Consider the following 13,488-nt stretch of genomic DNA (forward strand, 5'->3'; position numbering starts at 1 on the left):
CATTCGAAATGGAACTATGGCAGTGTCCCTGCCAGCTGGCACATCCATCTAAGCACCTTGGCAGTACCAGGATGGCACCCAGGTGGCACTGCCAGGGTGTGAGGCTGGCACTGCTGGGGTACCTAGGTGGCTCCAGCAGTGCCAGGGCACCACCCTGCCCAAAGAGTATGCAGCTGGGGGGCATCCAATCCCTTTGGATACACTCGCGAGTGCCGCTCCGTCTGATGCCTGTTTGTGGGGACCAGTGCCAAAAGGCGTTCGCCCGAGATCTCCGACGCGAAGGCATTGAATCTCAAAGCCTCAGATACCTTGCAAATCTGCACATTAGGGTAAGGCTTACTGCCTCACTCCAATATGCAGATTTGCCATGAAGTGATCCCGCCCATTGTGGCGGAATTCCCCTTGCAATGTTGCGAGGCCGACGGATACCAGGAGAGGGATGTCGGCTTTGACCGGCCACGCTGCACCGCAGCGAGATGCATTCTGGTGCTGCATGGCCGGACGATCCCGACCGGGACATTGTATTAATCAGCACTGGCCATTGAATTAGTCAGCACGGGACATTGAATTAGTCAGCACGGGACATTGAATTAGTCAGCACGGGACATTGAATTAGTCAGCATGGGGCATTGAATTAGTCAGCACGGGACATTGAATTAGTCAGCATGGGGCATTGAATTAGTCAGCACAGGACATTGAATTAGTCAGCACGGGACATTGAATTAGTCAGCATGGGGCATTGAATTAGTCAGCACAGGACATTGAATTAGTCAGCACGGGACATTGAATTCGTCAGCACGGGACATTGAATTAGTCAGCACGGGACATTGAATTAGTCAGCACAGGACATTGAATTAGTCAGCACGGGGCATTGAATTAGTCAGCACGGGACATTAAATTAGTCAGCACGGGACATTGAATTAGTCAGCACAGGACATTGAATTAGTCAGCATGGGACATTGAATTAATCAGCACAGGACATTGAATTAATCAGCACGGGACATTGAAATAGTCAGCATGGGACATTGAATTAATCAGCACGGGACATTGAATTAGTCAGCACGGGACATTGAATTAATCAGCACGGGACATTGAATTAGTCAGCACGGGACATTGAATTAGTCAGCACGGGACATTGAATTAATCAGCACGGGACATTGAATTAGTCAGCACAGGACATTGAATTAGTCAGCATGGGACATTGAATTAATCAGCACAGGACATTGAATTAATCAGCACGGGACATTGAATTAGTCAGCATGGGACATTGAATTAATCAGCACAGGACATTGAATTAATCAGCACGGGACATTGAATTAGTCAGCACGGGACATTGAATTAATCAGCATGGGACATTGAATTAGTCAGCATGGGACATTGAATTAGTCAGCATGGGACATTGAATTAGTCAGCATGGGACATTGAATTAATCAGCACAGGACATTGAATTAATCAGCACGGGACATTGAATTAGTCAGCACGGGACATTGAATTAATCAGCATGGGACATTGAATTAGTCAGCATGGGACATTGAATTAGTCAGCATGGGACATTGAATTAATCAGCACAGGACATTGAATTAATCAGCACGGGACATTGAAATAGTCAGCACGGGACATTGAATTAATCAGCACGGGACATTGAATTAGTCAGCATGGGACATTGAATTAGTCAGCATGGGACATTGAATTAATCAGCACAGGACATTGAATTAATCAGCACGGGACATTGAATTAGTCAGCACGGGACATTGAATTAATCAGCACGGGACATTGAATTAGTCAGCACGGGACATTGAATTAGTCAGCACGGGACATTGAATTAGTCAGCACGGGACAGTGAATTAGTCAGCACGGGACATTGAATTAGTCAGCACGGGACATTGAATTAGTCAGCACGGGACATTGAATTAGTCAGCACGGGGCATTGAATTAGTCAGCACGGGACATTAAATTAGTCAGCACGGGACATTGAATTAGTCAGCACAGGACATTGAATTAGTCAGCATGGGACATTGAATTAATCAGCACAGGACATTGAATTAATCAGCACGGGACATTGAAATAGTCAGCATGGGACATTGAATTAATCAGCACGGGACATTGAATTAGTCAGCACGGGACATTGAATTAATCAGCACGGGACATTGAATTAGTCAGCACGGGACATTGAATTAATCAGACGGGACATTGAATTAGTCAGCACGGGACATTGAATTAGTCAGCACGGGACATTGAATTAATCAGCACGGGACATTGAATTAGTCAGCACGGGACATTGAATTAGTCAGCACGGGACATTGAATTAATCAGCACGGGACATTGAATTAGTCAGCACAGGACATTGAATTAGTCAGCATGGGACATTGAATTAGTCAGCACGGGACATTGAATTAGTCAGCATGGGACATTGAATTAATCAGCACAGGACATTGAATTAATCAGCACGGGACATTGAAATAGTCAGCACGGGACATTGAATTAATCAGCACGGGACATTGAATTAGTCAGCATGGGACATTGAATTAGTCAGCATGGGACATTGAATTAATCAGCACAGGACATTGAATTAATCAGCACGGGACATTGAATTAGTCAGCACGGGACATTGAATTAATCAGCACGAGACATTGAATTAGTCAGCACGGGACATTGAATTAGTCAGCACGGGACAGTGAATTAGTCAGCACAGGACATTGAATTAGTCAGCACGGGACATTGAATTAGTCAGCACGGGACATTGAATTAGTCAGCACGGGACATTGAATTAGTCAGCACGGGACATTGAATTAATCAGACGGGACATTGAATTAGTCAGCACAGGACATTGAATTAATCAGCACGGGACATTGAATTAATCAGCACGGGACATTGAAATAGTCAGCACGGGACATTGAATTAATCAGACGGGACATTGAATTAGTCAGCACGGGACATTGAATTAATCAGACGGGACATTGAATTAGTCAGCACGGGACATTGAATTAATCAGACGGGACATTGAATTAGTCAGCACAGGACATTGAATTAGTCAGCACAGGACATTGAATTAATCAGCACGGGACATTGAAATAGTCAGCACGGGACATTGAATTAGTCAGCACGGGACATTGAATTAGTCAGCACGGGACATTGAATTAATCAGACGGGACATTGAATTAGTCAGCACGGGACATTGAATTAATCAGCACGGGACATTGAATTAATCAGACGGGACATTGAATTAGTCAGCACGGGACATTGAATTAATCAGCACGGGACATTGAATTAATCAGCACGAGACATTGAATTAGTCAGCACGGGACATTGAATTAGTCAGCACGGGACATTGAATTAGTCAGCACAGGACATTGAATTAATCAGCATGGGACATTGAAATAGTCAGCATGGGACATTGAATTAATCAGCACGGGACATTGAATTAGTCAGCACAGGACATTGAATTAGTCAGCATGGGACATTGAATTAATCAGCACAGGACATTGAATTAATCAGCACGGGACATTGAAATAGTCAGCACGGGACATTGAATTAATCAGCACGGGACATTGAATTAGTCAGCATGGGACATTGAATTAGTCAGCATGGGACATTGAATTAATCAGCACAGGACATTGAATTAATCAGCACGGGACATTGAATTAGTCAGCACGGGACATTGAATTAATCAGCACGGGACATTGAATTAGTCAGCATGGGACATTGAATTAGTCAGCATGGGACATTGAATTAATCAGCACAGGACATTGAATTAATCAGCACGGGACATTGAAATAGTCAGCACGGGACATTGAATTAATCAGCACGGGACATTGAATTAGTCAGCATGGGACATTGAATTAGTCAGCATGGGACATTGAATTAATCAGCACAGGACATTGAATTAATCAGCACGGGACATTGAATTAGTCAGCACGGGACATTGAATTAATCAGCACGGGACATTGAATTAGTCAGCACGGGACATTGAATTAGTCAGCACGGGACATTGAATTAGTCAGCACGGGACAGTGAATTAGTCAGCACGGGACATTGAATTAGTCAGCACGGGACATTGAATTAGTCAGCACGGGACATTGAATTAGTCAGCACGGGGCATTGAATTAGTCAGCACGGGACATTAAATTAGTCAGCACGGGACATTGAATTAGTCAGCACAGGACATTGAATTAGTCAGCATGGGACATTGAATTAATCAGCACAGGACATTGAATTAATCAGCACGGGACATTGAAATAGTCAGCATGGGACATTGAATTAATCAGCACGGGACATTGAATTAGTCAGCACGGGACATTGAATTAATCAGCACGGGACATTGAATTAGTCAGCACGGCACATTGAATTAGTCAGCACGGGACATTGAATTAGTCAGCACGGGACATTGAATTAATCAGCACGGGACATTGAATTAGTCAGCACAGGACATTGAATTAGTCAGCATGGGACATTGAATTAGTCAGCACGGGACATTGAATTAGTCAGCATGGGACATTGAATTAATCAGCACAGGACATTGAATTAATCAGCACGGGACATTGAAATAGTCAGCACGGGACATTGAATTAATCAGCACGGGACATTGAATTAGTCAGCATGGGACATTGAATTAGTCAGCATGGGACATTGAATTAATCAGCACAGGACATTGAATTAATCAGCACGGGACATTGAATTAGTCAGCACGGGACATTGAATTAATCAGCACGAGACATTGAATTAGTCAGCACAGGACATTGAATTAGTCAGCACAGGACATTGAATTAGTCAGCACGGGACATTGAATTAATCAGCACGGCACATTGAATTAGTCAGCACGGGACATTGAATTAGTCAGCACGGGACATTGAATTAGTCAGCACGGGACAGTGAATTAGTCAGCACAGGACATTGAATTAGTCAGCACGGGACATTGAATTAGTCAGCACGGGACATTGAATTAGTCAGCACGGGACATTGAATTAGTCAGCACGGGACATTGAATTAGTCAGCACGGGACATTGAATTAATCAGACGGGACATTGAATTAGTCAGCACAGGACATTGAATTAATCAGCACGGGACATTGAATTAATCAGCACGGGACATTGAATTAATCAGACGGGACATTGAATTAGTCAGCACGGGACATTGAATTAATCAGACGGGACATTGAATTAGTCAGCACGGGACATTGAATTAATCAGACGGGACATTGAATTAGTCAGCACGGGACATTGAATTAATCAGACGGGACATTGAATTAGTCAGCACGGGACATTGAATTAATCAGACGGGACATTGAATTAGTCAGCACAGGACATTGAATTAGTCAGCACAGGACATTGAATTAATCAGCACGGGACATTGAAATAGTCAGCACGGGACATTGAATTAGTCAGCACGGGACATTGAATTAGTCAGCACGGGACATTGAATTAATCAGACGGGACATTGAATTAGTCAGCACGGGACATTGAATTAATCAGCACGGGACATTGAATTAATCAGACGGGACATTGAATTAGTCAGCACGGGACATTGAATTAATCAGCACGGGACATTGAATTAATCAGCACGAGACATTGAATTAGTCAGCACGGGACATTGAATTAGTCAGCACGGGACATTGAATTAGTCAGCACGGGACATTGAATTAATCAGCACGGGACATTGAATTAGTCAGCACGGGACATTGAATTAGTCAGCACGGGACATTGAATTAGTCAGCACGGGACATTGAATTAGTCAGCACGGGACATTGAATTAGTCAGCACGGGACAGTGAATTAATCAGCACGGGACATTGAATTAGTCAGCACGGGACATTGAATTAGTCAGCACGGGACATTGAATTAATCAGCACGGGACATTGAATTAATCAGCACGGGACATTGAATTAATCAGCACGGGACATTGAATTAGTCAGCATGGATATTGCATTAATCAGCCTGAGATATTGAATTAGCCTGCACAGATAGATTGAGTTAGGAATTAGGTGGCCACCTAGAGATTGCCAGTTTCCTGGAATCACCATCAGTCTAAAAATGATGATATTTCGGGAGAGATTTTCCAAAATTCCAAAAGTGTCAGGATTAGGCTAAAAAACGGCGTCTATCTCTCCAGATGGTTAGCTGAGGTTTCACTCCAGATTTCCTGACACACAGTGGACAAGGAATCTGAGGGGTGCAATTTTCCCCGGGGCCTGATAGAGCCCAGAAGGCTGGCTCCACAGAGATTGCGGCAGTATCTTTTAAGAGCTCCCCGATCTGTACTGAATGTAATCTTCTCCCCCTCACCACCGTCACGAGGACCCTGTACAAGCATCGCCACCCTCCTCCCCATGCCAGCATCAGGGTACTTCTGGCCCCGCTCTCCGCCCCACCGCACAACTATTGAGGAACTGCTGTTGGCAGTGCCATGGTGCCCTGCCTCACCACCTCGGGGCTATACTTCCCTGTGTACACCCGACATGGTGATCAGAACTGTTTATTATTTTTGAAAACCAGTAGTGATTTGCACCGACATGACCTCAAGCTGGCTGAGTGGGACGTTATGGCAAGCAACGGCTTTATGCCCTATAATTATATACAAATTTATTATTAAATATGCTAATCAGGCTCCCCCCCTTCCTGGCGTGAACCTGATCGCGTTATCCGGGGGAGGGGCGGGGAAGATCATAAACCAAAATGTTTGATCATAAATCAAAATAATAAAGGTCCCCCAATTGAAAATTTAACTAAAAAGCCATCACTGTAATAATTTCCATAAGTGATTACATCCTGCCCTCTAGTAAAACAAACAACTTACCATGGGTCCTGCGTCTCCACTTTGTCCCATTTTACCCGTCATTCCCTGGAGTCCAAATTCACCGTTGGGTCCTGTCAAACCTTTGGTTCCCATAAGACCTGCTTGACCCTGTATCAGATGATATCACTCGACACATTTGTAAGAAATTAAAATAAAGCAGTCATTTTGCACCAGTACATTAGAGCAACATTAATTTTCCATTGCGTTTGATGGCTTGCAATTCGAATATAAATTGGGTTCCCAATGGCGGATTGAAATCCAGTGTTTGAAAGGAATGGGGTGGGATTCTCCACTCCCGCGCCGAAGTGGTCACGCCGGTGTGAACGCCGGCACGAAACGGCCCCGATCCCGACCGATTCAGGCCCTGACAATGGGCTAGGATCGGGGCTGCATCATCTACACGCGCCAGGCCTTGTCGCCCGCGTAAAGGCGGCGCTGCATAGATGACATGGCCGGCGCCGCATAACTGGCGTCATCCGCGCGGGTTGGCCGACACCAACCCGCGCATGCGTGGTTGCCGTCCTCTCTAAGTCCGCCCCACAAGAAGATGGCGGAGGGATCTTGCGGGGCCACGGAAGGAAGGAGGTCCTCCTTCAGAGAGGACGACCCGACGATCGGTGGGCACCGATCGCGGGCCACCCCACATTTAAGGTACCCCCCCCGGTGCAGGATCCCCCCTCCCCCCCCTGCAGGCTGCCCCCTAGCGTTCACGATGGCAGCAACCAGGTGTGGACAGCGCCGGGGAGAACCTGCTGTTTTGGCCTGGCCGCTCGGCCCATCCGGGTCTGAGAATAGCGGGGGGGGGGCCGGAGAATCACCATTTTAGGTGTCTCCGGCGATTCTCCGGCCTGCGGCCCGCGGAACTCGGTGGGGCCGTTCCCGCCACTTGGGAGAATCGCGGGAGGGCGTCGGACCGGCATCCCAGGAAATTTTGGCGGCCCAGGCGATTCTCCCAACCGGCGCGGGAGTGGAGAATCTCGCCAATGGGGTCTATGTTAAATCAAAAATAACCCTTTAAAACAGCTGACTATATAATTGATCCTGTAATTGCGAAGATGCAAGTTTCAGAATGAAATAGATTAACTCTACTGCATGAAGGAATTGGAGAGAGTAGGAGTTGGACTTTGATTTTCCTGTTGTATGGGTACAATGATCAATGCTACATGTTTTACTGACAACCAGTTTTAAATTTTATTTGAGATTTAAGAAAAATTACTATATTTGGCAACTGTTCAAGTTTAGATGCTTTTGATTTTCTCAATAACAGTAAATACTTACAATGGGTCCAGGATTGCCATGATCTCCTATTTCTCCTTTCTCACCAGGTACTCCCTAGTATTTTTGTTTTAAAAAAAAAAAGGGTTTGAGACAATTGACCTCTTTTGAGTTCTTTTACATTCTGAAAAACAATTTCCATAAGACCATAAGACCATAAGACATAGGAGCGGAAGTAAGGCCATTCGGCCCATCGAGTCCACTCCACCATTCAATCATGGCTGATTTCAACTCCATTTACCCGCTCTCTCTCCATAGCCCTTAATTCTTCGAGAAATCAAGAATTTATCAACTTCTGTCTTAAAGACACTTAACGTCCCGGCCTCCACCGCCCTCTGTGGCAATGAATTCCACAGACCCACCACTCTCTGGTTGAAGAAATTTCTCCTCACCTCTGTTCTAAAGTGACTCCCTTTTATTCTAAGGCTGTGCCCCCGGGTCCTAGTCTCCCCTGCTAATGGAAACAACTTCCCTACGTCCACCCTATCTAAGCCATTCATTATCTTGTAAGTTTCACTTCATAAAGTGTGAAACAAACTTTAAACAAGCTACCTAAGGGCAGCACGGTGGCGCAGTGGTTAGCATTGCTGCCTCACGGCGCCGAGGTCCCAGGTTCGATCCCGGCTCTGGGTCACTGTCTGTGTGGAGTTTGCACATTCTCCCCGTGTTTGCATGGGTTTCGCCCCCACAACCCAAAGATGTGCAGGGTAGGTGGATTGGCCACACTAAATTGTCCCTTAATTGGATAAAATTAATTGGGTACTCTAAAAAAATTTTTTAAAAGCAAGCTACCTAACTGGCGTGTGTTCACTCCCCTATGAAAAAAACATTCCCAGAACACACCTGGGGCAGGTGCTGTCTCCAAGCATAAAAGAAATAACATTTCATTTTCCGCCAAAATGACAGGTTGTGCCACAGGTCAGTAATTATTCCTTTCAAACTGTCACAGCAGCATAATCCATAAATCAAATTCTAGGCTAAATTACTAATTTCCGACAATAGCATCTCACAGAGAGTTTCTGTCACACCCCCTGTAAAACCCCACCCATGTTTTTACTAGATTGAAATAGTGCACCTGTAGCAGGCCGCTTTGGTCCAGCACTGACACGCCATGCATTTTCTGATGAGTGCTTTAAATTACCAAAGGAACAGCCCTACCAATGAAAAGAGCAGGGAGGTCTGCAGTTGCTTTTCAAGGCCAGGAGATCAGTACTTTCTGGCTGCTGTTGGAGATCCTGGCTGCCAGTGCAAAATCTGCATGGGTTAAAAATGCTAGCCCAGCCTTCACCTGCCACTCTTCCATCTTACCCCAGGACCCTGCAGAACCTCTGTAGCTGTTAATGTTCATGCCCTGGGGAGCCCAGTCATCAAACAAACTAGAGACTAAGGCAGGAAGCAAGCAACACAATTCCCACCTCAGGTAATTGCCCAGCCTGTCCTGTACCTCCCGCATGTGAAAGCCACGTTCCCCCACCATTCCACCTCAGGGCAGCACCAGAAAACCTGGTGTAGTATTTCAAGGGAACAGGACCCAGGCCTTCTGAGTCTCCGCTCCTTTTATCCAGGCTTTTGTGTCTGAGGGAAATGAACATTCTTGGGGAAAATGGCAAGGAAAACCCTTCCTGCTGAAAGCTATTATTAAAATTGACAAATCTAGGTGAAGAGTTTAGAACCCAAAGTAGAGGGCACGACCAGATCCGAAAACAACCAGAAGCAAAGATGAATAAAAATGAAGACGTGGGGCGAGATTCTCCATTCCCCGACACTGATTTCGTAATTCGCAATCGGGCGGAGAATCCTTTTTTATGGAGAAACGCCGTGTTTTTTAAAAAAAAATGTTTTTATTCTCTTCCTTTTTCTCATTTTCTCTCAAATTTACATCCAACAATAAACAATAATCAGCAACAAATCCCCATATCAATAACAACGATCCCATCCTCCCACCAAACCCCAGACATTGGCCCGCATGTTAACATAAACAAATGACAAATAGGAATCAGGACTCACCCATCGTCACCATTAACACATATAGTCCCCCTCCCCCCAACCCTCCCAGCCCCCAACCCTCCTAATGTTCGATGTGATCCAATTCTCGAAAGTGCATAATGAACAACGCCCATTAATTGTAGAACCCGTCCATCCTTCCCCTCAGCTTGAATTTGACCTTTTCAAGCGTTAAGAATTCCAGCAGGTCCCCCCGGGTCCAGTTTCACGTGCACCACTTTAGAGATTTCTCTAAACACCTCCTTCCAGTAATCCTCCAGCTTTGGACAGGACCAAACGTGGTTTGCGGGGCCTCCCCCACAACGTTCACACACATCTTCTACCCCCTCAAAGAGCCGGCTCATCCTCGCCCTTGTAAGGTGCGCTCTATACACCACCTTCAGCTGCATCAGCCCCAACCTTGCACATGAGGTGGAGGCGTTCACCCTCCGGAGCACCTCACACCAGAACCCCTCCTCCATACCCTCTCCCAACTCTTCCTCCCACTTTGCCTTGATCCCTTCTAGCGGCACCTTCTCCTCCTCCAAAATAGCCCCGTAAACCGCCGATACTACCTCCTTCTCCAGTCCCCCTGCCGTCAGCACCTCCTCCAGCAATGTGGAAGCCGGCTCTACTGGGAAACTCTGTATCTCCTTTCTGGCAAAGTCTCGAACCTGCATGTATCTAAATATTTCCCCCTGTTCCAGCCCATACTCCACTCCCAGCTCCTTCAATCCTGCAAAACGACCCTCAAGAAATAAATCTTTTAGTGTCCTAGTTGGGAGGCGTCTGTTTGACGCAGGTTTTATATGCTCCTCTCCCTCTGAAACAGCATTATCGCGGCGCGCACCGCACGCTGTTGGAACGGACTCAGTGCGTCACCTTAAGGCCCTCCCCCGATGCTCCGTCCCCGCTGGGCTGGGTTCATGACGGTGCGGTGCACTTCTGGTCCCAGCCGTGCGGGAGCCCGGCATGGTGGCTGCGGACGGTGTCCAGCGGCGCCACAATCATGCGGGAGCCGTGCTGCTGGCTGGGAGGGCTTTCGCATGTGGGTGTCCATGGGGGCACTATCTGGCAGGTCGGGTCCCTGCACGGCCGGCTGTTTATTTCGTGGAGGCCAGGAGGTTTACGTGGCGCAGCTGCTAGCCCCCCACTGGTCGCAGCATTGGTGAGGGGGCGGCGCCAATTTTTTACACGTAAAATGCCATGGATCTTCCGCACTGAGCCTCAGAATTGAAGAATCTGGCCCGTTGTGTTTCAATGAGGCAAATCCTGTGCCGTAAAAGATTTTAGATTGTAAAATGAAGGGAAGGCCGAAGGAGCCGAGAGAAAGAATAATTTAGATCAGATTAGTGGAATTAATCTCAATTTCAGCCAATTGGAGAACATATCGGAAAACAGACCTCAGAGTAGGAGCAGCTTGATTGCAAAATTGATTTTGTATACAGGAGTCAGCACTAAGATTGCCTCAGCTGCTTCTGATCTTTTAAACCAGTGCCAAGTTCTTTTATGTTGCAGGAATCTTTCAAATTGACAGATGTTTTGTAGATAGCTGCTCATATAATGCCTACCGACATCATCATCTTCGTCTCCACTTTATTGAAATTAAAACTCATTGTACCATCTTGGAAACCACATAACCTGCAGATTTTCCACAGAGATGCGATTTTCTTAAGGCAATTCAACAGAAATTTGTAATTTTGTTGTATTTCATTTAAGGAAAAAAAAAAGAAAACATCCCCTCCAGGATATCACAGAATATGCTACTGAACAGTTTTGTGAACTATGTATTAGAGTAAAGCCATGATTTTAGTGCAATAAGTGCCTGTTCCTCCCAACCTCAAGTCCAATTTCACCCATTAGTCCAGGTACTCCAACAGATCCAAATTCACCCTGGAAATAGAAACAGAGAAAGATGTGAGACGATAATGTACACAGAATTGGATAATCTTTTAGTTCACAGCTATTATTCATGGTGTACTATAATCATTATATGAAGTCAGTGATTCATCAAAAGCGTCTATGGTCATTAAACCCCCACTGCTGAACCCTGCTTACTGATGTAGTACCAGTTATACCTATAGGTAGCACTGTAATAGGAATTTTCAATGTCAAGGATACCACACATGCCTACCACACTCAACCAACCTGGCAACCCGAAGTGAAGTGATTTACAATGTCTTATTCTCAACTGGTGCGGCACGGTGGCACAGTGGTTCACACTGCTGCCTGACAGCATCAGGGACTTGGGTTCAATTCCGGCCTTGGGTGACTGTGTGGAGTTTGCACTTTCCCCATGTCTACGTGGGTTTCCTCCGGGTAATCCAGTTTCCTCCCATAGTCCAAAGATTTGCAGGTTAGGTGGATTGGCTATGCTAAATTACCCCTTAGTGTTTGGGGATGTGCAGGTTAGGTGAGGTTACAGGATGGGGCCTGACTCCCAGTGTATAATGCCTCAACAGATTGACTGGGGGTCCTGAAAATATAGTCTCTTCCAATAATGGAACTAAGTAGACACCAAGCAAATAGCTTGCGTATTTCTCCTATAACAACCAAAGATTCTTATAACAACTGCATTTGTGATTCTTCCGCGAGTGGGATAATTGAAAGCCATCGCTTTGTAATAGTTCTTTTGGCATCTTGAGAAGCAAGCACCTGTAATGGGATTGCTGCATTAATTGCACTAAGTAAATGTAAGTCATTGATGATTAGACTATCTGTGTATTTGAAACATTGAGTAATAATCATCTCCGGAATAATACTTCATGGATACCTGCTTGCCTTTAGCCCCAACTTTTCCAGGTAATCCGATTGGTCCCAGCTCACCCTGCAACAAAATATGCAAAGTGAAAGCCTATTTGTGAAATATCACTTTAACTCTTGTATCCTACAGAAATAAATGAACAACTACATTTACAATACACAGTCTCCAGAAATAAAGTTCCATGCTCTACTCACAATTTGTCCACGGTGTCCGACCAGACCTGCAATGCCAATCAGACCTAGAGGGCCCTGTTAAACAGCAGACATTGTGAACATTATTACCTTGAAGTGTGTTTGGGACAGTACTTTATAGGTCCGATTACAAGAAATAAATGTGAGTTGACTGTTAGATTTGTTCAAGAGGATTAAAAAAAAAGCTCGCTGTACAATAGTCCGAATTAACTTTTACAGGAAAAAAGAATCATAAGAGGCAAGAGAAAACTTGACATCTGAACTATCTAGGCAAGGAAAAAGGGTTATCATCTTTAAGTTTAAATGTTTAGAGGTATGTGAATGGACTGGGTGAGGTCCTCTGGCACAGTTGTAGCTTCCTAACCTCTGCGTCAGGAATTCTGGGTTGGCCATGAAAGATATGTTCGTAACGTGTCTGATTACCAGCCTGTAAATCCTTCCAATCTACCTGATGGCATACAGTAAGAGCAGGAGCATTTCCTGGTCA

At 45.5% G+C, this 13,488-nt stretch overlaps 1 protein-coding gene across 4 annotated transcripts in view; it reads right to left on the reverse strand.

Moving 5' to 3' along the window:
* Positions 1 to 13,488, reverse strand: part of LOC140399099 (uncharacterized) — a 484,003-nt gene that overhangs the window by 55,078 nt on the left and 415,437 nt on the right. For all 4 annotated transcript variants that reach the window (XM_072488263.1, XM_072488261.1, XM_072488260.1 and 1 more), the window contains 5 exons: positions 13,005 to 13,058; positions 12,820 to 12,873; positions 11,886 to 11,939; positions 8,067 to 8,120; positions 6,789 to 6,896 (listed from right to left, as the gene is read on the reverse strand). In XM_072488263.1, coding sequence (XP_072344364.1) covers positions 6,789 to 6,896; positions 8,067 to 8,120; positions 11,886 to 11,939; positions 12,820 to 12,873; positions 13,005 to 13,058 — 324 coding nt within the window. The remainder of the gene's footprint in view (positions 1 to 6,788; positions 6,897 to 8,066; positions 8,121 to 11,885; positions 11,940 to 12,819; positions 12,874 to 13,004; positions 13,059 to 13,488) is intronic.

This window comes from Scyliorhinus torazame, chromosome 22, assembly GCF_047496885.1.
Source record: "Scyliorhinus torazame isolate Kashiwa2021f chromosome 22, sScyTor2.1, whole genome shotgun sequence".
NCBI lineage: Eukaryota > Metazoa > Chordata > Chondrichthyes > Carcharhiniformes > Scyliorhinidae > Scyliorhinus > Scyliorhinus torazame.